A 25,133-nucleotide genomic window follows, 5' to 3' on the forward strand; every position below is an offset into this window, starting at 1 on the left:
CTTTGCAGGAGAACGTCTTTCTTTGAAGCGGTAATCTGCAGACTACAATACAATCCTTTCAGAAGCAATAAACACTGATGTTGAAACAAGAGGGCTATATGCTTGTAGGCCTACGATACAGGATCTAGTAACTTTTAGGTAACGGAGAGTGCGTGGAGGTGAAAGGTCTACAATCTGGCAGCAGGCTGACAATGCTGCCAAGCTCGTAGGCCATTCAGCTGCAGTCAGCCAGAGATATTTTTTGTGTAATCTGACCCGCCTGCCTACATAGACAGTTCTGGGCCCTACCAGCATGGCGGAGCAGCGTCACAGCCCCATGCCCCCTTTTTTAGCCAGCTCGACACCCCCACAGCCAGCAAACGACCCCCTCCTCTCAGATTCACATGGCGGGTGAGTATGTGCAGGGTGGGGCCGGATCTGGGGACTGTTGTGAAGCTAAACTCACTGTAGGTCTACGTGAGTGTAAAAACACGGACAAACAATGGACAGGAAACTAAATCTGAACCGAGCTGAGACGTTCTCCTTCGTCAATCCATGGATCAGATATTTTCTCTTCTTCTTCAGCTTCTTATTTTGGGTGAGTAAAGTTATACAATTTCTTTGTGTAGAGACAGCACAACACAGCTGTTACGGTGTCCCAGTACAACATATATACTAAATATTTCTGAGCATACAAATCACCAGCTATCAGGGAGTTGTAGCTTCCAAAAAAAGTCAGATCTAAAAGGAAGCCTGACTAAAAAAGGCAAAATAAAAAAGCGTATATATATAATTAATGAAGAAATTCAGATTTGGAGCTGCAAACAGCAGGAGCACCCAGCCTTCCTGCTGCTGCCTATTTTAACTTTACTACAGTTATACTCTACTATATATATACACAGATTACTCAAACATCACTGTAGCAAATGTTGAGTGGTGCATTCTTATCAAAACAGTAGAGAACTGACTCGCACCAAATTACAAGACAAAGATTATAAAACTGGCAGCTGTATATAATTCATTTGAAAATGAAGGAAACCTGTCCTAGTGAGAATAAAATCAGGATTCTAAGGGTAAATGTGACACGTTTGCATCGCACATGTGTGCATGGTCTGCGTCTTAACAACTAGAAACAAGGAAGAGTCAGGTGACGTATGGCTCAGTGTTTTGCACAAGAAGGCAGGAAACTACAATGATTGGTCAAATCTGCGTAACAGTTGCAGTGATTGGACAAAATTGCGAAGCCACATAGAATTCATGACGATTGGTTGAATTTGCGATTGCAACGTTGCAACTTTCTGGAGTAATTGATAAACAGAATATCACATTTATAGGTATGTTTTCATTGATTAGGCCTAAATTAAGTCCAGGTGAAGAGACAAATGCGACAAATGAACCAAACAATTTCCACCAATAATATCATGACATTCACCTGTCAATCAATCTTCAACTTTTACTGATTCAGTCCTAAGATTCATTAAAAAGCTAGCTAGCAGCAGCATGGCTTTTTGCTGGAGCGGAGTGTTTCTGGGGGTTGGGCCTCACTGCTTACCGTACAAAAACTTTATCAATGGTACAAAAGCAAACTGTATCAATGGTTTGGGTGAAACTGAATCCCATTTTATGGAGAAAATGCAAACTGAATCCCATTTTATGGAGAAAATGCAACGGAACCGGGCTCAGCAGCCTCCCAGTGAACGAAGCATTGAAGGTTCACCTGACAGAGCTGCAGGGGTACATCAGACAAAAACAGGCTGGGAACTACAGATATACAGTATATACCAAGGGCACAAAGTCTCTGTTTATATAAGCTCCACTGCTGGTTGTCAGTGTAACTAAAAGGCCAGGATATACTGGGACTGTGAAAGGAATAGACTCGTTGATGCAGCCATTAAAATATCCATCATGCAATTTGTCTCTCACCAGCAATTGCTTTACACAAACACACACACACACACATATACCGTTAAGACTCTCTCTGACTCCCTCACTTTCCTACCGCATTACTTCTTCGAGCACACGGATCACACCTGGAGTCCCTACACCTCCATCATATCCCCGCTCATCCTATCCTACAAATACACAGCAAGGGGGCAAACGCTGTAGCACACTCTTACTGTGTTCAGAGCCAATCAGCAATAACTGCAGCTCAGGCAGCCCAGCCTGTGTTGACTTTGTTTATCAGACATGGGCTCAGAAGTGAAAACTGCAGCCCTAATCCATCAGGCCTTTGTCCTCGCGTCCCCACGGCTCAGTTCAGCTGGCTTTCACCTCCACACACAATCCGCCGGGAGAAGTCTGATTCATCCCTTTGAAAAGCCTGAAAACAGAGCTGGAATACATTCACTGTGTGCGTGTGTCTCCTGTTGCAAAAGCACGCTGCCACCCGTATTCACATAAGCACACACAGTGGCAAACTGACAAATGGAGCTGCAGGTGCACACACTCCTACACAACACAGAATATCCTTAAAAAACCTAACTGTGCTCTCACAAATCGTTAAAACACTGCAGTTCCAAAGAAAGCGTGCATCACTGATGTCTTGTGTTTTGTCAGCTATTGTCTTGTCAAGGCAGATTATTGATTCAGAAAATGTGAGAGAGATAAAAACCTACCATTTCAAAGTAACAATTTATTTCTCCAGAACACGCTAAAAGTTTGGATTGGACGTGAAGGCTGCAGAATAAAAATTACACCTGTTTGATAGCAAATAATGCCGTGGAGCATGGATCCTCATGACCTCCAGAGATCCTATACAGGCTTTTCAGACAGAAACAAAACCAATCCATGTTTACACAGGCTAAACAAAAGGCATTCTGTATACAAGCGGGCACACAAATTGACACATAGCACAATTAGCAATCAGGAGACTGTCTGAGAATTCGGAGGCTGGAAATCAAAGCCAAGCCATGCAGATTGTTATTCAAGGTGAGAAAAATAATCAAGGGATGGAGGAAAATTAGTTTTGACAATGCAATCAACTGGAAGTTCTAATTCCACCTATTTTTCAATTTTCACCCTCTCCGCTGTTTTATTGTGTAGTTTTTGTCAGGATGAACTCTCATCCTCAGCAGCTTCACAACACATCGTCAAAAAGCAGCATTACTTACAGCACACACACACACACACACATACACACACATGCAGTGCCTGAATGTTGTCACTGTTTTGAGACCTCATTAAATGAGATATTCTTCGCTTCATCCAGTGCCTGCAGTGTGGACTGCCGACGTTTCTTTTGTGTTCAATACTTTACACAGTAGGAGCTTCTTCTTGCTACTGTAATGCTTTGTGTGTTTTTTTACAGAAAACTACAAAACAGATATATCAACACTGTGAACTCCTCGCGCACCTCTTTGTTTTCTCTCACTCTTTCACCTTCTCTATTGTAGGTGGACTATTCTATAGCACAATGGTGAAAATACAAAACATAGCTCAGTAAAGCATTGTGTGGATAATAGCCGTGACTTTCTAACCAAGGTCAAGTTTGACTCCACAGAGAGATCCATATAGGAATACTCTCACGTAGTGTTGAATTCTGAAGGATTGTCTTGGTGGACTGAGTTTGTCAGTAAAAGGAATTTTCCACTTCGCTGTTCCACATTAATGGCCTCCAAATTCAGATGATTAAAGCCGAGATCCATATGTTTCGTTATTTCATTCCCGCTTACATCCATCTGTCTGTCTATCGTCAATGCATAAACTGCCAGCTACAGGTGCTCTGTATACTCAGCACCTGAGGAAAGGCTCATCATCGCTAATCTCATTGCACCTGTCCTGGTTAACAGTGCGAAGTCTGTTCAAAACAGAGCCAGTACACTGGAAGCCACATATTTTCCTCACAACGAGTTTTTACCATCAACATATATAAAGATATTTCTACATGTCTATATAGTCAATTGAATTACACATGAATAACTGGTGCATTTTCTAGGCGTTGCAAAAGATAGATGAGGATGTGTTCTAATGGATCCCACATTCTTACTGAAACTGAAGGAATAGTTCATTTTGGGAATCCGCTTCATTCCTTTCCTTATCAAGAGTCAGCTGAGAATATTGAGACCATTCTCATATCTGTATATAATAAATTTGAAGCTAAAGCCAGGAAACAGTTAGCCTAGGTTAGCACGAAGTTGCAGCTGGAAACAGCAAGCCTAGGAAATATGTCAATTTAAAGAAAAACAAGACAATATGTCTCAATTATTGAATTCTTTTTTCTACCTTTCGACAGACCCTAGCTTGGCTCTTTCCCCCTGCGTCATTACGCTAAGCTAAACTAATCGCCTCCTGGCTGTGGCTCCATATTTCTCTGCAAAAAGGTAACAAGCATATTACCTCAACATGTCTATTTAAGCATGCCGAACCCTCGCTCACACCCATGCTCGAGTGATGGCAAAACCATTTGGCAACATTTTTTAAAAGCAAAACGTGAAGCACAATCAGAACTGAGCAACCATTAGAGAAAAGAGAACATAAGTGATCTGCTCCACGTGCGATTTGATTGTTCGGTGGTTGAAATTTTTTACAATTTCCCCTTTTTTTCAGGTTTTCTCCTTGCTGATTGTTGCAATTGGGGTGTACGCTAAAGTCCAGAAAGCTACAGGTACATACATGACACACTTTTACTGCACATATAAAGACACTCTTCACGTCTCGAACACAAATGAAACCCTCTTTTATCCTGTGTTACAACTATAGAAAGTGACTTTTCTTTATATACTGTTCATGCAGTTTGTGCTTTGTGTTCGCAGTGAATGAAAGAAATGTGATAAACGGTTCCTTCATACACTGCAGTCTCCCAAGCTCTGCTAGTGTAAGATGGTGGCCTCTTTTAGTTGCACACCTGTTGAACTCCCCCGAACGCAGAGCTAGTCACATTTAGTGGGTCGCCGAGCTTTAGCGTTATCCTGATTTTACCTTGTGCCATTATTTTCACGTAATGTATAGTAAATGGACAACAAAAAGGATTAACCTGAGCTCATTCTACTGATTACATCTCTGTATCCTGCATAATCCACAACAGATCACTGATATTTTAAGGGAATGAAGGCAGCTAGTGTAGGAAGGGAGGATGGGTGAACAAAAAAAGGGGTGAGAGAGTAAAAGAATTGGAATAAAGGTAGATTCATAGAAAGAATGAAGGGAAGAGGTAAAGGTAGGAATAAAAAGGGGACAGATATCTAAACGGGGGCTGTTCCTGTCTTTCTGCCAGACACAGTGCGGGACACGTTCCTGATCGACCCGGCTGTCATCCTAATTGTGGTGGGGGTGGTCATGTTCTTCATCACTTTCTGTGGTTGCATCGGAGCCCTCCGAGAGAACATTCGCCTCCTCAAGACAGTAATAGACATAACAGACACATTACTAACACTGGCGCTGCGTTTTTGCTTCCGTTACGGTAGCTAAAATTACATTTAATATAAAACCAAGTCTTACAGCTGCTGTGTAACAACCAATCTGACAGTCAGTGGTGGTTCTGTTTTAGTCAGACTGTGCTTTAATATTCATGTCTTTTCTCACTTTAGTTCTCCTTCAGCCTGACATTGGTCTTCCTCACCCAGCTGGCCATAGCAATTCTGGGCTTCTTCTACTCAGATCAGGTACTTGTCTCATACTGATCTTTCTGTGCACTGGCTTAGTTATTCTATTTTATAATAAGTCACTATAAGGTCGCATTTGGTCGCCATGAATGCCCCTGAGCTCCACTGATTTAGTGTTATTTCCCTGCTTTTGGACATTCTGTCCATTTGTAAACTACAGTGTGTAAAACTTAATAAGGCATGACATCTGAACCCACAGATGGGCCCGCTGAGCCCACAGGGGGAATGTCTTGTCAATGTCTGAGCCGCACAGCATACACAAGGAAAAAAACAAAAGAACCCATATACACCAGTGCTACAGTGTGAATTCGCACTGTAGCACTGGTGTATATGGGTTCTTTTTGGGTTTTTTTTCTGTTTGTGTTGCTATCTATAAGCCCTGAAAATGTGTTTGTTCCGACTGCCAGAGGAGAGAGGAAGCCATCCTAATTCTCTCTCTAGGGTGTATGGGCTTAAACTGACTTCACTGGAAAATACTTAAAGGATAATTCCAGTTTATTACGACTCTTTTTTTCATAGTTCTGTCCATCATCACAGATGGGACAAGAAGGCAGACGGTCAGACAATTTCAAACAAAACGTCAACCAAGGTCAACCAGACTAGTTTGGTAGAGAAAACACCCATCACAGTTTACACACCCGCCTGTGGTTTAACCTTGACCTACTGTACTTGTTGCAGCCATGTATGCACATTTTAACACTGATATCAGGGATTTTTAAAAGGTTTCACTTTCAGTTTTACCTCCAAAGAGAACAGTATATATGAAGATTTTTGTGAATAACTCTGGCAAGTCTTCCAAACAAGATTTTAAGTGTACTGTTGATGTACACCATTTTCCCACAATGCAATGCTAAAGTAAATGGAGGAGCTATTCACAAGTGCAAACAAGACTAAAGCTGTGTCCCTAATCCAGACTGCAGTATGTAATGTGTTCACAATGGAAAAGTGGCATAATCAAGTTGCTTAAATATGTTAGTATGCATAAAATCTGGCAATGCACAAAGAAAATTGAGCAGTTATTCGCAGCTGCAAAAAAACTTAAGACACTTAAAGACACTGAAATATCTTGTCTTTTGTGAAGTTTAATGTGCAGCAATATGATAAAGATTGATGTACACAATGTACTGATTGTCCTCCCGCTGGAACTGTACTGTATCACTTCCTTTTAGTATAAAATGTGTTGTTGTCTTATGTACCAACTGTATGAACACGAGTCTATAAAGATTTGTGTAGTGCATACTGTTAAGAGTTAGTATGTAGTGTGGAATGGGGACACATTTCCATTCAAAGATCAGTTTCATCTGAATGAACCTTAGAAGCCTGAAGACTGTTTTTAACAAGTTTAGAAAAAGTCTGAAAAATAAACATCATTTTGTGTGAAGGATGTCTTTTTTCTATCCATTTAGAAAATAATAATCATTTTGTAACTCCTTTGGGGGAGTTCTGATCCCGGGGTTAGGGTATCACTCAACAAAAGTGCCTGTATTTGTGTAAGAACAGGTTAGCCACTCAGCGACTAAACAAATGTATACGTATGTGCATTCCTAAGTATCTGTCTGAGCCCTGTTTATGACCCCGGTAACTGATTTGGAGACTATGGGGAAGGGAAGAATTCCCCCTCCAGCATCCACTTACGTCCTACAGTAACATCCCATTAGGGCTCCACTGAGAATAAAAACACAACAGCCAACTGTGGCAACAGTCAACGACATCAGTTTCTGGTGGCGACGTGCCTGGTGCCTGATGATACCTCTCTCATCCCTTGTGTTCTCTGTCAGTGCTTGGACTGCCTGCTGCTAAACAGAGCAGTTTAACAACCCTCGCAGCATCCTTCCTCGCTAAATGATTCAAATGCTTCGGCACTTCAAAGTGGAACCAAATGTTCCATTTCAACAGATCCCTTGAAGGAGACTTTGCTGCTAATGACATGGGGAGGTGTGACAGTGGGCCCACGAGCATACTGTACCGTGTGGAAATGCAGAGTGGGGGGGGGGGGGTGGGGGGGGGGGGGCTGTAAAAATCCTAACATAATTTAGTAAAACTACTTGAGGATAAAAATTCACAGTATTTATCAACATAACCTGTTCTAACACGGGTTGCGATGCGAACAATTCAGGGAGCCTTTAGCAAACCGCTCACAGAAGTTCATTTCAAGCTTAATGAAATTTTAAAGTTCAGTGCCTTATTAGCATACAGTGCTCCTATTAGCATATATTACATTTCAACTCAGTCTGTACAACCATGGCCCTCCTTGTTTTCAGAATTTTAAAGGATAGAGATTTGCATTAAATACCTTTTGAAACACTCTATTTATATGTGAGAATAGAAAACCTAAATATTAACAATGCATGGCCTCATTAATACCCTGAAAAAGGAATACAATGTAATAGACCATGAAACCCAACAAAATAAAGTAGCACACAATTTTAACGTCTGAATCAAATTCATTTCGTTTGAAAATCCTCATTACTGATTAATCAAACAAATCAATGTATTTCATTTATATTTCATCTGAGTATTGTTTATTCAGCTCAAGTGGAGCTGATGAAAATTACCACATTATAATAACAAATGGCTAAGTTCAAGTAATTATCTACCCGAGCTGAAATAGTGGAAAACCTGCCTGTGTGCTCTGCATTTGCATGCATCGTGTGTATTGATCTCAGAGGCATGAGTGGTTTTATTATCGTTATGCTGTGCTCCTGCAAGCATTACGCTGCAGCAGGAGTTGCTGCTCCACCACTGTCTTTTCGAGATACATCCCACAGGGTGCTCATGCAATGCTAACAAGACAATGCTGTCAGACATATGTTGTTATTTATGTTTATTTTTACATACTTTAGCATAGAATATTCAAAGAGGAAACTAATGCCACATATCATAGCATTTATAGCCTAAAAGCAAATGTGTAACGTCTCTCCAGGCTGTCTTTTATAAATGGGTTATATGCAAATTACAATAACGGCACTGTAAATACATCGATGAAATCCAAAGAAAGCCACCTGATGAACTGTGAGTATATGCCTAATCACTCTTGAGAAATGGTTTTAACTTGGATTTGAAATGATCCCAGATATGATCCATTTTGAGTTGTGAGATTTCCACAGCGTCTGTCCAAACGTTTCACATGAAGGCATTTTGCAATTCTCTGCAAAAGATGCACCCAAAGTAATACTGAGCCACAAAACCTGAGAGCTTTCACTGAGCACCTGAGGAGCCTGGTTATAGAGACATTTCTGGATAATTTCACCTCTGGCAATTTCTTTTTTTAACGAAGTTATTATTTAAACATGGCAATTCTGATATTAAAGCTTTTCTCTCATGCCTTCTCTTTTAGACTCGGGATGCTTTTGGAAAGTTTGTGAAGAAAGCCATTGTGCACTACAGGGATGACCTGGATCTGCAAAACCTGATGGATTACATCCAGAAAGAGGTGCTCTGGCCAATAACACTTAGAGTGGCTGTGTATGTGTCTGTAGTTATCCACATCACAGAATTCTTCATATTTATCACAGCTAGTGGTTTATTGAATATGTCTGAGCACTAAACCAGGAAACCACAACCTGAAACCACAGAGCTGTATGTATTATGTTATTTTGGCCTTGGTGAGGGTTTTTCCACATGAGAGGCTACATGTTACATACAGGTCCTGTCCCCTGTGGCTCTCCTCATGTGATATTCACTGGTGTGCACTCACTGGCTGGGTTTTCCCATGGGAGAAGCCCAGACATGCAGGATGTACATTACAGAGCATGTTCCTTAATATATACCTGCACTGTGCACTCCTCTCTCTCTCTTTCACTCAGTTCAAGTGTTGTGGGTGGAACAACTACACAGACTGGTCCTGGAACCTGTACTTTAATTGTACACATGAGAACCCCAGCTCTGAGCGCTGCGCTGTGCCTTACTCCTGCTGTACTCCTGTGCCTGGAGAGGTGCGTGCTTTCCATTTAGCCTCATAACATACACTGTGTGGACAAACTGATAAAAAAAAAGCTTGAAGGAAAACTGCTGACTTTAACTTCAACTTTGGAACAGCCTCAAAGACTCATACTTGGTTTCAGAGTAATGAGAAGCAACTGAGTTCCAAGATGCTCTCTACAAAAATCTGTAGATGTATCAGTCAGCATGGGCACACAGTGTTAACAAGTTTCAAACGTACGTTCTGGAATTGCATTTAAAGAGTACAACCCTCGCCACTTTACAGTCAATAAAAATATACAACAGCAACAATTTAAAACTAGGTTATTTGCTTAGTTGCTCAGTTCTCTGAGCGACATTAGTGAAAGAAAACGGCAAATATAGATATGTTGATGCGCACCATCTACAGTTAAGCAAAGTAAAAGCTTCTGAACAGATATACTACCTGCAATTTTAACAGGCTAAAAGCATCACAACAGACGGGCTGCCCAAATCTCAGATTTGTTCAGCAATATAATTAGGTCCGGTGTTGTGCCCATTGGCAGCTGTTTCCCTCAGTAAGAGAGACAATTTACTGGTAAAAGCTCATTAAACAGGACATTAACAATGAGGACATCAACTTTACACATAGCTAGCTACCTAGCTGTAAAGAATAGTGACAGAAAAATGTCGATGAGATCAACGCAGCTGTACAAGCTGTTGTAAGTCGACTCTGAAAATCAACATATTTCTTTCATTTATGTGAAAAACACAAAGTTAACAGCTCCTCGTGACCACTGCTTTAAGCTCTGTGTTAAATACAAATAACATTAATTGGTTAGGCAAAACAAAATAACCTCCCCAAACAGGGCCTGTCAGGCTGTATGAATAGTGTGAAATAAAATCAGAAATTCCTGACTGGCTAATAATTAGAAGAGATACAATAAAACAAATATCATAAAAGCATGCAATGCAAATAATATATTCAACATACCAGACTGTTGGTGGCCTGTGCATGCTAAAATGTAGCTAGTTTCTTGACAATGGCAGTATTATTTTGGCGTGTGTGTAAAAAGTGCCGAAGCTGTACATTTCTTTGCCTGGAGGCTGTAAACTGGTCTGCATCAGCAGGTATAAACTGCACTTTCCTTTCCTTTGGGCAAAGTAAGTTGTTGTGTGAAGAACTGGTCTCAAAATGACCAAGCAATTTGTTGTGAAGAATCTGCCACCTGCATGAATGATTGGTGAATGACGAGCTCCATGAGGTGACTTTCATCAAAGAAAATTTCAGAATGATACAATAATCAAGGGAAAATTCTCTAAAATCAAGGCAGACGAACTGCAGACACAAAGAGTTAGTGGTCGTATCCAACATATAGCGTTGATTTGCTGCAACCTATAAACAATCTTTGAAGCATTGTTGGCAGTGGTGATTTACCTGTATCAACATTTAAGCCCTTTTTCATGAAGGTTTTATCATAATTTCTTTGCACAGAATCAACACACACAGCTGCCTGCACATGCAGAACAAATTATATATGTGCAGATAAGCAGGCATTCCAGCATGCAAATAGTATATGTAAATACTGTATTCATACATGCATGAATACACCCATTTGCACTCACATAGATACATTCAAAATGCTTGTCTAACCTCTGTGCAGACACAAGGCAGCATAGTTTACAAGCCACCTATGCCCTTCTAGTTGGTTTGAAGACAGAAAACTAAATGACTGCATGTCGATCCATCAGACTTATATGGATTATACATCATGCTACACAGAAAACAGATCACAGCAACCTTTCTCTACATGGGTGGAAAATCAATTAATTAAATACTAGAAGAGCTGATGCAGTGCTGCAACCTGCTGTTCAGAGCCCGTAACTGCATGATTACTTTAGGGACCGAGTAGCCTTCCTTGTCACATCAAATGAATGTGGTTGTATTGCTTTCTTGCAGTTTTCTTTGTTTTTTTTTTATTCCAAGTCTCTACAGTCAGCAGGCCTCTGCAAAACTCTCCCTTAACTGCCACAACAGTTAATGTCTTTGTCAGTTCAAAATAACGAAAAGGATGTGAAACAGCAGCGTGGGAAAGCATCTTCTGAATACTATTTCAAAGAAAGATCAAAGGTAATCTTTCCAACTCTAATGTTTTCTGTCTCTCTGTCTTTTCCCTCGTCCATCTGGCGTACAGGCAGTGATCAACACAATGTGCGGTTTTGGAGTTCAAACCCAGAAGTACCTGGAGGCAAACAAGTCAATCTACCCGGTAGGCTGTGCGGACAGAGCAGTGATGTGGATCGAGTCTCATCTGTTGCTGGTGGGGGCTCTCGCCCTGGGTCTAGCCTTGCCTCAGGTAAACCCACACGTGCCCTCACTTAATGCAGGCTGTGTACTAATTGGCAGCAGTTGTTTTTTTACCACTGGTGACCTCAGACAACTCTGGGCTGAAGTTACTCTCGTATTCTCTTAAATAAGCTCACAAACAAAAGTCAATATACGCATCAACTGGAGGCTCACCAGACTGAGCGTGTAAGCAATCAACATATTGACAGGCTCTCCCTCAAAGGTAGACTTGCATGGTGCATTTGGAGGGAGCAGCGGAATACTACGCAACCCTTAATCAATCAAGACTTTGCACCTTTCCTTAACTAACACACATACAAATCAGAGTGCTTCCCTGCACGAGTTCAGATTGTCTTGTGTACAATAACTTTGTCCTGGTAAAGATGGGAATTTTTTTTTTTTAATACAAATCTTATTCTAAAGAGTGTAAGGTTAATGTAAGGCTAGTGGGATAGAACTGATTTAAAATGGAGGGTTATCTAGACAGAAATAACTAGGCCCAACGGGACAATGAAATTTTAACTGCATATTATTCATTTATTACCTTGTTCTAGACCGAGATTACAGGTTAATGTTCAACCAAGGTAGAAGTCTGCGTGTGATAATGTAAGATTATGTTCCTAAGAAAAGAAGATACTGACAATTCCCTCCTAGTCACTGAAAACCACAGTGCAACACAAGCTCAACTCCAACGGAATTAAGTACTGTTAATAACTCAAGTCAATGTTATATTGGCCATGGAATCAAGTTAACATTTATCAAAATCTGACTCTAAATAATTAGTCTGCTGCTTACTTGTAAAAAATAATTCAGGTGCTGTCACACACAGCATGCCGCTTTGTCACTGGATCTCTCGCCTGATCTCTCTCGCTCTCATATCTGAGAAGAATCTGAAGATTCTGCTAAGAGAGAAGCATGTGAATTACCCCAGAGTTCTGTCAAAACAATTGCATTAGTATTCTAGTTGCTTTGATGTGCAGTAAATCTAATGATCGAGTTCTCCTTTTTCCTCATCCTAACTTAACACTATCACTAGATTGGTCTGCACAACAAGACGCATTTAACTGTTAAACTGTTTAAGTTGTGTTTGCCACAGAATGTGTGCATTCTCGCTGGGAGAATCATTTCATCATCTCTATAGGAAGTGATACATACAAAAATGTTATAATTCAATAAGTATGATAGAAATATAAAAGTATTTCAACTGAATCCAAACAGTCTCATCAAATTTTAAAACATTTCCTCACTGTGCCAAATGAGCATTACAACACCCTTCTGAGGGACCTTGAGATTCTCTGCACAGGCTGTACAGTTGCACAGAGTCTATTCTGTAATCTAAAGTGGCTGCTGCTGTCCTCTAGATTGCAGGCATCGTGCTGTCCCAGATGCTGATCTCTCAGATCCAAGATGAGATTACCTCAGTGTTGTGAGAGTGGGCTGACACAGGGGAAGAGGAGGGAAGAAAAGAACTTACAGTACTGTGCTCAGCTCCTCTGACATGTGCAAGGACATCTTTCTTACTGCTACTGTATCACTGCAACGTTTGACTACATTTCTTATTCTTAACGTGCTGTTGTGTTGCCTCCGGGCATAAAAGTGTGGTGCACTTTACTGTGTTACTCAAATAGTCATCACATGCAAAGGGCAAAGTGTATATTTATTGGTTTTGAACATGGTTTTTGTATTGATCTTGACATGCAGATTTTATTTCTGAAAAGTATTTATATTTAAATGTGATGTTTGCTAATAAAATTCAGAGGAAAAAGAAAGTTACACTGTTGTAGGTTGATTAAAGGTGTCAGTTTTGTTAGCTAAAAGAATCGACTCACATAAGGCATGTGCTGTTTATCATGAAAATTGGCAACTCGTGACTAATATTAGCTCATAAGAGAAGAAAGATGTTCAAATTTGTTCACTTACAAAGCTTTACAAGTCAGCAATCTAAAAGGGCACTGAGCAAGAGTGCTGTATAAAACTTTTCAGATGTTTTAACAACAGTGCCAAATTCCTGCCAGTTGGCAAAGGGGTCTCCTAAAGCCAAACGCCAGATTATGGTGTTGCTTTGATGTTTTTTGCATAGGAACTGCTCTGCACACCTTGCAGTCAGTCTAGTTGTGAAGAGCCAGGGCTCTCTGCATCAGACGATCAGTCAGAGGGGAGTCCGGCCTCATGGCATTGCGCTCCACCAGAAGACATCTGCAGGAATTCAGCACAACACAAGACAGTACAAAGAGATGAACGCAGATTCAGAAAAACAAGCCGAGAGGCTAAACTGATCAATAATGGAAGTACAACATGGTGAACAGACAGAGGATGTCGATTACATAATGGCAATATACATTATTAGTACATGGAAAGACTAGAGAAACCTCGAGTGGACGGCAGCCCTAACAGCAGCTACATGGCATCATGATGAAATCCAGCGCTTCAAAGATCTTTTTCCTCCTATAATCTCTCAACAGATTTTCCCATATAAACATGCATGGCAATGATGTCCTGCACTTAAATTGGAAAAGACTGAAGCCTTCTGTTTGCCCAGAAATCCCTGTTGTACATTACCTTCCCAGTTTCTGGTGGTGCTTATTTTCTGACTTCATGGCTGCATGAATAAGCAGTTGATTGAAGACATCCCTCTGTAAAAAAACAGTGGACAAACCCCTTAGTAAACATAAAGCTGCTCCATCTCTGAGTCTTTCTACCCATGTATGTACACTGCTGTACCATGGGGAACAGTTTTCTGAAGACAAAGAACATAAAATGCAAGTCCATCAACATCCATCACAGAGATTCATTATTCATACATTGGTGCACTGTGGTCCACATTCTCATACTATGTTGTATGTTCATGGACTGAAAGGCTTCAGCTCTTACGCAGAGCGTTCTTCACCTCTGGCCCATTTTACAACAACAGGGATTTCTGTTTTACTCAAGAAAACACAATAAGTATGATCAAAGATATCCAAAGAAAGTAAAGCCTCAAAGCTGTACGTGTTTCAACTGTGCATAAGAGAACTGCAGTTTGGTTCTGGACCTGATTTTGTTTCATTTTACCCAATATACCCATTTCTGTGGACCATACCTGTGCATCACTGCCACCTATATCTACCATGCGGTAGCGTAAAGGGTGCAGTAGCTCCACAGCTCGATCGTAGCTGCCCTGGTTGTACTCCATCATGGCCTGACACATTGGTACACCGACAGTCCCAGCCAGCTGATGTTGCTGATTGTCCCCTGGCTCTCTGTGAAGGAACGGAGTTTATATCAAAAGAAAAGACATTTTTTTGTACAACTGGAAGGTTTAGAAACTGATTGAGGGGGAGGAATGTTTTTTGGGGGGGTGAACATTTGTTGAGGAAAGGTAAACATTAAAATCATAAATTAAAATCATATGAGAAGCCATTATTGAATTAGTTTTGAGTAGTTATTTCTGGAAAATACACATACACAAACACAAATACACAAAAAAATTGCAGGAAACTGTTTAAATAAACGGGACAATAAGGGACTTTAAAAGAAAAAGATTAACAGGTAACTTCACTGTACAATAAAACCAGGCTCCTGTCATTTTAACAGATTAAACTCTAAAGTTCAATAAAATGAAAGCTGCGAATGACACATGTAATCTCTTTCATAAAAAAACCCCACTAACATCAACAAAACCTACAGAAAAACCTCCAGCTATGGTTAGTAGGATTCACTTCACTAAGATTCCATACTGGTGTGAGGCTTTCTCGGATTAGCTAATGCTTAGAGTCACTGCCTCAGACTGTAAGAGGAAGTATGTAAAATGACATTATGGCAAAATATGGATTATGTAAAACTGTGCAACCCTTCAAAACCGAAGTTAAAGCGACACGGTATACTGTATGTGAGTGATGGAATTAAATAAATGCAAAGCTCAAACACATCCTCATGGCTTGCCTGATATTTTAAAGTAGAGCTGTACCGAGGAGAACATTTCTGTCTCTTACTCTCCCCTGAAGGTACATCATTCCCCAACTCTTGTGACTTGCATTATATAATATAACACATAACAATTTAAAGGAGTGGTTTTAAATGGAAGCTTGTCTGTGGGCTGTGTGGCAGACAAAATGGAGAGCACAGGCTGTCTGTGGTCAGACATCACAAAACTCCAGAGAGGCAGCAGCTGCTGGTGCATCTGCTACAGAGGGAAGACCCAAGTCTCTGAGACGGACTGCAGCTCTGAATTGTCTTTCTGACTGCATCCTCTCTATATCTCGCCATCCTACGCTCAGCATTGTTTGTGTCTCCGTTTTACATAAGGCCTGTGTGGCCCTTATGTAACATCGACTGAGTGTCGAGGTGTGCAGTGAAGGGAAGAAATGGTGCAGAACTTACTTAGCCAATTCCTGGAGGCCCTCCAGCAGACGCCGCGAGGTACCGCTCTCTTTAGCTCCCAGCGACACCATGAGGAAGTGGAGGTCGTTAAACAACGTCACGTGATCGTCGGTGTGAGGCTGTGTTATCTGGAGGAGCTCTCGCCAGCGGTCCTTCACGCACACTCCTGACACATGCACCAACACAAACACACAAATATTAAGCTGCAAAAAGATTAGAAAAACACATTTTGTTGTTTTAAGTTAAGGTAATTTAGTCTCTGTTTTAGTCTGAACCGAGTAAAACAAATGTAGTCAGAGGTTCTGCTAATTACATCCAACACAACACCTTGACGACTTTCAGATTAATGAGGTATGATAACTGAGATTATCTCACCTCATTAGCAGTTTCACTTAAGACCATACTATCTTAACTTACAAATTAGATGTTGCACTCACCCTTCAGCCCATTAGCAACACATGAACAAATGTTGTAGCACCTTCAAAGGGCTAATCAGTGTCATTTTGAAAATTTCCAACAGTCTAATGACATGATGATTTCAAGGTCAGTGGCCAAGCATCGTACAATATGGGACCAGAAGATCAAAATCCCTTGTACTCCCTTCCCAGTTTCATTAATGCAGACAGTGGTTCCACTACCAACGATACCTTGTGAATTGCCATATTAGCCCGTATCTTACCCTCCATTTCCAGTCTGCAGAGCATTGAACAAGCATCTACAGTGTCCAACATGGATCCTGTGTTCTTACAACGTCTGAATACCTTAGAAAAAACAAAGACACTCTTACTATTCAGCTTGACCACTGAAGGATGTAACAGCCTCCACAACGAAATATATATATTTTTAAAAAGACAGGCTGTGTCTTCCTGAAATGAGCAGTTAAATTTTCATGAAATTCAGCTGACTTGATGTAAGAATTTCTGTTGTGTTCGAACTTATGGCAGAGGAAAGTAACACTATGCAATGTTCTTGAAAAGGTACAGGACATGAAAGGGCTTTACTTGCCTCACCTATTTTTAGAGTGAATAAAAAAATAATCAGCTTTGGCAGCTGACAGTGAAATGTATTCACATGGATTTGACTTCCATTTGCACACACTTGCCTTTCTGACACTCAACAAGCACAACATATTGCTTTTACTCTGTGTCCCCTGTGTATTTGTACATGCATGGCTCTTGAAAGAACTCGACGTGTATGTACTCAGACAGATATACCGCTAAATTTTGGATGCAAACTCTCGGCACAGACCAACCTGACAATCGTATATTTGCAGAGCGGATTCGTATTGCCCCTGTGGAGGAAAAAGAGGGGAGAAAGACGAATTGGAATAACTTCAGACTTGAGAGATAAGTGAGGTTGATAGATTGTGTTGCACAGATGCAACACAAATTAATCTTGCAATATAATCAACTCCAAACTTCAAATTACCCAGGGGAAAGGATATCATAAATACGTTCCACAAACACTCCTATTGCCAACTATTCGCTTGACTGAGGAAACCCATTATAATTTTTACCTTCTCGATGAAGTATAGAGCCCAGTGCCAATAGTTATGACTGGCCAGTACGTCAGACACCTGGAATTACAGATACATATTGGAAATATTTTTCCTAGGGCAATTTTAATTTGTAATTTAATTCTGTACAAGGTTGCTGAGATGTGATTTATCAGAAAAACACAGCCAAAGGTTGTACCTGCCAGTCTTTCTCTCTACCCTCCATAAACTTCAAGCCTTTGTCCACCTCCGCTTTCATCTCATAAACATGGGCTACAGCGTGGACAGACCAAGCATCATCTGGAGTCAGAGCGAGGCCCTGCACAAGAGAGTCTCATCATTTGGAGTAAGGAGAAGCAATGCAAAAAATGTTGTATTTGTTACACCAGAGCAAAATGACAACTCAAAAATAATGGCATGCTCAAGTCTCAGCTACCATCTTTCATTTCGTCTGTGATGTTCCTCAATCTTTTTTCAAGTGACCGTTGTGTCACAGCTAATTTGTATGCATTATGCATTCTGCACAGAAGAGTCTGGCGGCTGAAGGCTGAGAGTAGCTTATTATTGGTGTTCGACAGCAAATTACTTGCCGAATTGAACAGACACAATCACACAGACAGGCTGGACCACCCAGCTACAATAATGACAAAAGCGTGTACAACAGACTATAATGGAGAAGAAAATCTCACCTCCATGGCTACTTTCTCAGCCTGGTCATAGAAGCGAGTCTCCAGGAGACCGAAGGAATACAGCCCTTTCAGATAGCTGAGGCCAGAAAAACACAAAAAAATATCTCATTATAGAATACAGGGCGGAAAGAACTTTTAGTCACCTATTCAATTTATCTGATGATGTAGATGATGAAAAGAAGACACCAGTTTTGTGAATATGCCTAAAGCAACAACAATGACAGCTAAGAGCCATATTTGACCCTAATGTGCTTTAAAAAAGTTATTAAACCTCTTTTGATCATGCTGATACCTGCCTTTACATTATTGCCACGCAGTAAATATTGCTGTGAGGCATGAATGTTACCATTAATGTTAAAATATGAGTTTGTTTGACTTCTTCCACTATGTGTTGTTGAAGGAAGGATGTGGAGGAAAATTTTCTCGCTTCAAGTTTTCATCCGTCAAGGACATGCGTGATTGCAGGGTGAAGGCTAAGGCTGTCTGAGAAATTACCCTCTACAGGACAATAGGGTTCGATCACCTCAACAGACTTTTCTTGAAACCCTCTCTACACTGTCAGTAAGCACCACTTTCCTCACAACCATCCACTAATCAGCCTCATCACTGCACTAAGCAGGTACGTTAGTATCTATGCTACCTTTGCACATCCTTGTGATGATGACTTTGATGACTTGAGGATGTAAACTGCATACATCTGTTTATTTTTCTTTGGAGCCCTTTCCTTACTTAATGGCAAACATTTATGCTATATATACAGTTCATCAGTTTATATATCTATATGTGCATAATTTTATGCAGTTCTGTGTATTTCCATTAAAAATTTCCATATTTATTGAGCCACATCTGAAAAACATGATTTCAAATGATTTTAAAACCTGCATGAATGGACCACAAACCTGCAATAACCTTTGGTGTACTTGGGGGCAGCAGAAACAAGTTATGAACACATTACTAACAGATTATTTTTAAGCTGACATGACAAACTGTTACACATCCAGCAGTTATCATTTGGTGTTGTGTTTCTTTAAGTCCAATATTCAATCTCTTTTCGCTCCATCTTGGGCCTCCACCAAATCCAGGTGCTAATATCTGGCTCTAAAGCTAGAGCCTAGCTGCTAAATGTTCCATTATGATCACTATCTAGTTGCTTACTGTGTCTCTCTGTTGTTTGGTGCCTAGCAGGTAGTGTACAGTGGGTTTTAGAGCTTTTTTGCTTAAAACAGATGCTAAACAACAGTATGAGAGCAGGGAGAGTGAACCAAAATAGTAGTTGAGGGCCTGACAGCTAAACAATGAACTGCAACTTGCCATAAAGCTCTGTAAAGCAGAGGGGAGCTGGAGATCCAGGTGATAACTCTCTATAGGTCCATCACTATAGGTGACCCCTTTTACGCTGTCACATTGTTTTCAGGTTGTCGTCTGATACATTTTATGGTAACATGATTGACATGCTAAACTGTGTGTAATTCTTTGTCTCTGGGTGCTAGGACTTTGCTTCCTGATACGCTTACTTAAATCATTAAGATTTAAATACAATCCCATAGACCTTTTTCAAAAGGTTCAGTATCACACTCAGCTGCATATAAGCTCATTATAATTACCTGTACAGTTTATGAGTTATTATGAATTATATAATGCATTAACGCCAACGGAGGTCCATTCAGTCCCATTGTATTGGTACAGTAAGTCAGCACCTGTATACAGTACAAACTCCAGTGTTTAAAGCCCCCTCTCACATCCATTACATCTATAACTAAGAGTTTTCATAGGTTGAAAGACATCCAAAATTCTAATTTTGTAATTTGTGCTGTTTTCCTTACCCAGACAAAGGCATATGTGGTTTCCAGTGGGGCAGCACCCTGGCCACAGAGTCCCTCATCTGGTTTTGGGCTCCCAAGTAGAAGTAGGCATCATGAGCAAACTTGAGAGCCAGAATATCAGTGGGGTGATCAACCAGAATGTCTTCCCATACATCGCTGGCCTTGGAAAAATTTCTGCAAGAGACACGAGTCACTGTTACAGACAGGCACAGCTCTGTGAAGCAGTGTAGGATAACAGAACGAGTGTGCCAGGAGAATCACACAGATGTCAATACACTTTGTGCTGAATAGAGGGAATTAGAGGTCCTTGAAAAAGTATCCTGAAAGACAATACTGAGGAACAAAATGTCCTTTCAATATCAAAGTATACCATAGGGGAAAAAAGACACAGAGAAAATACAGATATTACTTGCTAGATTGTCTGTGACAGACATTTACAGAAGAGTCTTTGGCACACAATGTAACAGTTGGACACTGTGGCTCTGAAGCACAACTGCATCACATGGGGAGAGGCGAAGACAAACTTAGGGATGAAGCAATATTGCCTCATTGATAAAACACACTCTTGTAGTCTTCTGTTGTCTAAAAAGAACCCATTCTTTCACAGGCAACCCATTTCCTCTGGCGTGGTGATAAACAAAAGTGATCTCTACTGGGACCTAATGTTGCCTGACTGTACTGTAGCTCTCACTTCAAAACATGTTGCATTAAATCAGTGCAAATGTCTCTCTTTGGTCATTTTTCAACAGTTTCATGTAAGGGGTGAAAATACGTTTCATAATAAACCTTCCTGCTAATATTAAGGCCACGCTAAGTATAATTTGTATGTCATTATAACATCTTCTGTTAGGTGCATACAGCCTCAACCTCCCACTTACACAAAGTTTACCCACTTGATCCTATTTCTCGCCAGGTCCTAAAGAGAGGGATTTGACACTGAGGTCCCTTCATTTTGTCTTTATTAATTAGCTCTCTTATTTCTATTTGATTAATAAGTAAATGGTGCTGTTAAATCGTCTTTCTTCCATCTCAGTTTTAAGCAAGGTCAAGCATATTTCTTCTTTTAATTATTTTGAGACATTAATCCATGCTTCTATTTATTCTTACCTGGGTCAGTCAGTCATACCTTCAGCTGGTGCTAAATGGGGCCGAAGAAAATCACATTTTAAAGAGTAAGTTTGGTATTTTTTAATCGGGGCCTCATTTTTTTAAAATGTTTTTGTGTCAAAGGACAACATGTTTTAAATTTGGCCCAGTATTGAGTAAAACAGTGAAACAGGCTACAACGTAATCCTGGCAGGCAATTGCACATCCTCAAAATATGTCCATTACAAGTGCTTGTTTTTTCCACTGCTCAGATTGTCGTAAGTGTCTGACAACACAAACCTGCAGGGATCACACAGCTCCAGGCTACAGTGGGCTCGCTCAATACTGGACCAGATTCAAAACTTCTTGTCTCCATTAGTCACTCTGACACAAAAAACACGGGAGAATATGGTCCAGGTTGAAAAAATACCATTTAAGTTTTAAACTGTATCTACTTTACTTTCTATGCAATTAGACTTTTTTTTTTTTTTAATTTACATGTAATTTGTTTAGCAGGATGCAATTTTATTTTTAAATGAACATTTTAAAATGATTATGATATGATGATACATTTTTATTACATTCACCCATTAGTGTGATACCTTCTCTCCAAAGATTTGGATTTATATAGATATACTGTATTTGTGTATGCATTATTCCACACACTTAAATACAATTTTGTCTCTTAGAGGGAACTATTGCACTGCATTTCTGTAAATACAAATGTAGGTGTGGTTCTTGGGATCCCACATTAAAACTTAAAAAGAAGACTTTGATAATCACTGGCCCTTATATGACCAAATTCTTATTTATTGCTCCGCTTTGACTGTTTTCCTGTTGCAACTCAGCTCTGGATCTTACCCATGTGAGAAGTGCTCCATAGCCTTGACATGGAGCCTCTCTCTGGGAGAGATGTCTTGGCTGTTGGCCAGGTCCACTGTTCGCCTCACAGCACTGGCCAGACGTTCATTCAGACGGGTTGAGCTCGCCGTTCCTGCCAGCTCCAGCCCCGTACTGATCACATGGCCCATAACTACAGGGAAAACAGATGATACTGATGTCTTGTTCTGGACTTTCTTACTTAACGGTTTACATGAAAATCAAATGCTCCTGTAATTTTTTTCCTTTTGATGCGAAACCAGATATGTTGAGGGGCACCTTCATGTAACTGTCTTTACTGTTTAAGCTAGGCCTTGCAATTTCTGTTGGTGTTTAAAAAGAGATGGAGTTAACATTAAAAGGTTTTCATTCCCGCTGTGTGCCCTCAGGATAATATGAGCTGGCTCACCAGTCATTCACTGTGTATTTTGACTTCAAACAGAATGTTTATTCCAGTCAGGAATTACACATTAATGCAATGGTGCAGACATTTTGAGGGGCTGTTGCTCTAACCTGAAAAAAAGTAATAAAAGTTTGAAAGGTAATGAAAGGTGATTTCATTTGGTTTAGCTCTTATTCACAAAGCCACAACAAGCAAAAAAATGAAAAATAAATTCTCCAGAGGGGGCAGCACAGCCAAAGAGGGCAAACGGACTGTTGCTCTTGCAACTCTTTCTACATATTAGTTGACAAGTACTTCATTTTCTATCAAGGCTGTGAGAGGTTAAACAAGAACATCAGCAAAGACACTTGTGTTTTATTTATATATACAGACCTGATGTATCCATTGCTTATGATTCATTGATTGATTTGCATGAACAACCATCAAACACTTGATGAGACATCAAACTGGGTGTACCGTGACAAACAGCAGCATCTAAACAGTTAGAATCGCTTACTTTAACAGACAGGTACTGATCAACCACTGCCTCGTGATCTCAGGTCAATGCTTTGTGGTGAATAACTGACAGCACAGGAAGTCATTGCTAAACATCAAAGGCTTCACCATATTAGGCAGACGCATTAGCAGACATTTTGGCTCGGCTTGGCAGAAAAGGCACAGGTGTGAATAACATTAACAACACCACAGTTCTATCGACAGACCATTTTCACAGCAGCCATGTTGACATGAAATAGGAGGGTAAAAACAGGTGTTAATGATACTAATTAAAAGGTTCTGTTCCATTTAGTTTAGCAGAGCCTTTCCGGTTTGACCTGAATGGAACAGAACCTTAATTCTGATGTTTAGACTAGATAGTTAAGAAGAGCCCTACACACCCTTCTTTATGACCTTGTTCTCTTGGGTACAAGACTGTTGGAAAGATTGTGTGTCAACCAAACAAACTCCATGGCACCAGTGTTGTGTGGAGTCTGTTTTTAAGTACCTGTATTTTAACGGTTTAATATATTCATTTTTATGACAGTGGAGACTAATGAGTGTTTATTTATTCAGCAAAATAAAGACTGACCTGAAAGTACAATTTCTTTTCATCAACCTTGAACTCCCCTATGAAAAGGACTTTTGAGGAACGGACCTCTTCAGTGTTTATTTAAAGTACAGAGGAGGGTCACAGTCGTTTTTAATTAGGTTATTTCTGCACTGGATAAATTTAGCACCGTTATCTTTTTTTTTTATTCATATAACCTTTAACATTGATTTTGTTGTTGTCTCCTTTTATACGTTTTTAACTCTTCTGCTGCCTCCTTTCCAGGTCTACTCTGAGTTTCCACATCTCACCAGGACATACCAGGTTAAGTAAAAGAAAGAAAATAAATAAATAAATAATGTTTGTCCACATACTTACCAAAGTCAGGGTCAGCTGCCTTGATAGCAGAAATGCATCCTTCAAATCCTCCCAAGGTTTCATCATTCCGCCACTTCACATACTACAATATTGAAATGGTGTTAATTGTAGTTTTTTGTTTTGACTGATATATACACAAGAGTCTGCAGACAGTATCACAGTGTGTACATACTGTAACGTTATGCATATGGGGGAGGGAGAGGTGCTGTATATGGGTGCTGAGTAGGCTACCTGGGTGAGTATGGCGTCGTATAGTTTGCAAGCCTCATTACTGGTGGTGGACAGTGGAAGACCCTCTGCCCTCCACGCCTGTATGGGACAGAGGTATTAGGACGCATTAGGACATTCACACACAGCCCTTCAGCTCTTTGCCCTGTGACAAGTGTTCAGCCCACTCAGCAAACGGTTTAATATCAAAGAAAAACGGTATGTTCCCGAAGAAGACAACCCGAAGAGGTTCCTAATTATCCACCGACATGACTCTTAATGTCTCCGCAGGTTGTGTTTATCCCACATCGCCATATTCTCGCTGCAACAGTTCACTGTCAGTCACATTAAACAACACGTATCTAACGTTACCACAATAAACAGTAATGTCGGTTCCTTTCTCATGCCATTCTTTGGCAAAAGGTTTATATATTTTTAAAGCTACTTCTTTCTGAAGCCCCATCACTGACCTGACAGTCTCTGAAACTTGCAGTACTCATGTTTGTGGTGAAACTTGAACCTCTTCGGACGGTCCAATTTCCTGGAGCTGAGTCAAGTTTATTAAAGACAAAAGACCGGAAGTCAACTGTACTTGAATTGCTTTCAAAATAAGTGTATGAACTATATATATTTCAAAGTAATATGTATTTTCACTCATAAACTTTTTCATGTGTACAATTTTAATGGTAGAGAAGGATAATGGACACAATTCTGCGTTGTTAACTCGTTATTATAATACCCATCTGTAGATTTTTTAAGGTTAAAGGGTTATTCCACTTATTTTCAACAGCCTTGTTTACTCAGCTTGTGATCTCGGCTTGGGGCTTGAACACATTGTCACATTGTTAACAGAAATCATGGCCAAATACCAGGCAGGGAGGTATTATGAGAAATGCAGAATTCCATGTTTTTGAAGCTTGCTGCCAAGGATTAAAAGTCTGTTTTTCTAAACCTCTGCTGCTTA

The 25,133-nt window shown here is 40.3% G+C and overlaps 2 protein-coding genes across 3 annotated transcripts; one reads left to right on the plus strand and one right to left on the minus strand.

Annotated features, from left to right (window-relative positions):
- Positions 1-337: 337 nt before the first annotated feature.
- tspan33b (tetraspanin 33b) lies at positions 338-13,595 on the plus strand. 2 transcript variants are annotated; one of them, XM_051381140.1, is made up of 8 exons: positions 342-577; positions 4,525-4,582; positions 5,192-5,319; positions 5,505-5,579; positions 8,917-9,012; positions 9,386-9,514; positions 11,675-11,836; positions 13,188-13,595. In XM_051381140.1, exons 1-8 carry the CDS (start codon positions 482-484, stop codon positions 13,254-13,256), a joined length of 813 nt encoding a protein of 270 aa, XP_051237100.1. In that variant the 5' UTR covers positions 342-481; the 3' UTR covers positions 13,257-13,595. The 2 variants fall into 2 exon arrangements, with proteins under 2 accessions (XP_051237101.1, XP_051237100.1); XM_051381141.1 differs by lacking the exon at positions 9,386-9,514 and having other exon boundaries at positions 338-577.
- On the minus strand, positions 13,465-24,745 carry ttc38 (tetratricopeptide repeat domain 38). The gene is made up of 14 exons (XM_051381139.1): positions 24,640-24,745; positions 24,194-24,271; positions 23,963-24,044; positions 22,140-22,311; positions 20,193-20,366; positions 18,370-18,445; positions 17,880-17,999; positions 17,702-17,761; positions 17,438-17,476; positions 16,865-16,946; positions 16,186-16,351; positions 14,906-15,065; positions 14,386-14,459; positions 13,465-14,022 (listed from the first exon to the last, which is right to left on the minus strand). Exons 1-14 carry the CDS (start codon positions 24,667-24,669, stop codon positions 13,935-13,937), a joined length of 1,401 nt encoding a protein of 466 aa, XP_051237099.1. The 5' UTR covers positions 24,670-24,745; the 3' UTR covers positions 13,465-13,934.
- Positions 24,746-25,133: the final 388 nt, after the last annotated feature.

The sequence above is a fragment of the Dicentrarchus labrax genome, unplaced genomic scaffold, assembly GCF_905237075.1.
Source record: "Dicentrarchus labrax unplaced genomic scaffold, dlabrax2021, whole genome shotgun sequence".
NCBI classification, from domain to species: domain Eukaryota; kingdom Metazoa; phylum Chordata; class Actinopteri; family Moronidae; genus Dicentrarchus; species Dicentrarchus labrax.

Excerpts from the sequence above, each read along its gene's own strand:
- tspan33b (XM_051381140.1), top strand. The coding sequence starts at position 482 with ATGGACAGGAAACTAAATCTGAACCGAGCTGAGACGTTCTCCTTCGTC. Across the intron at positions 9,515-11,674 it reads GTACTCCTGTGCCTGGAGAG|GCAGTGATCAACACAATGTG; the intron begins GTGCGTGCTTTC and ends TCTGGCGTACAG. Across the intron at positions 11,837-13,187 it reads TGGGTCTAGCCTTGCCTCAG|ATTGCAGGCATCGTGCTGTC; the intron begins GTAAACCCACAC and ends GCTGTCCTCTAG.
- ttc38 (XM_051381139.1), bottom strand. The coding sequence starts at position 24,669 with ATGAGTACTGCAAGTTTCAGAGACTGTCAG. Across the intron at positions 17,762-17,879 it reads GTAGAGAGAAAGACTGGCAG|GTGTCTGACGTACTGGCCAG; the intron begins GTACAACCTTTG and ends CTGTAATTCCAG. Across the intron at positions 17,477-17,701 it reads CTCTATACTTCATCGAGAAG|GGGCAATACGAATCCGCTCT; the intron begins GTAAAAATTATA and ends TTTCCTCCACAG.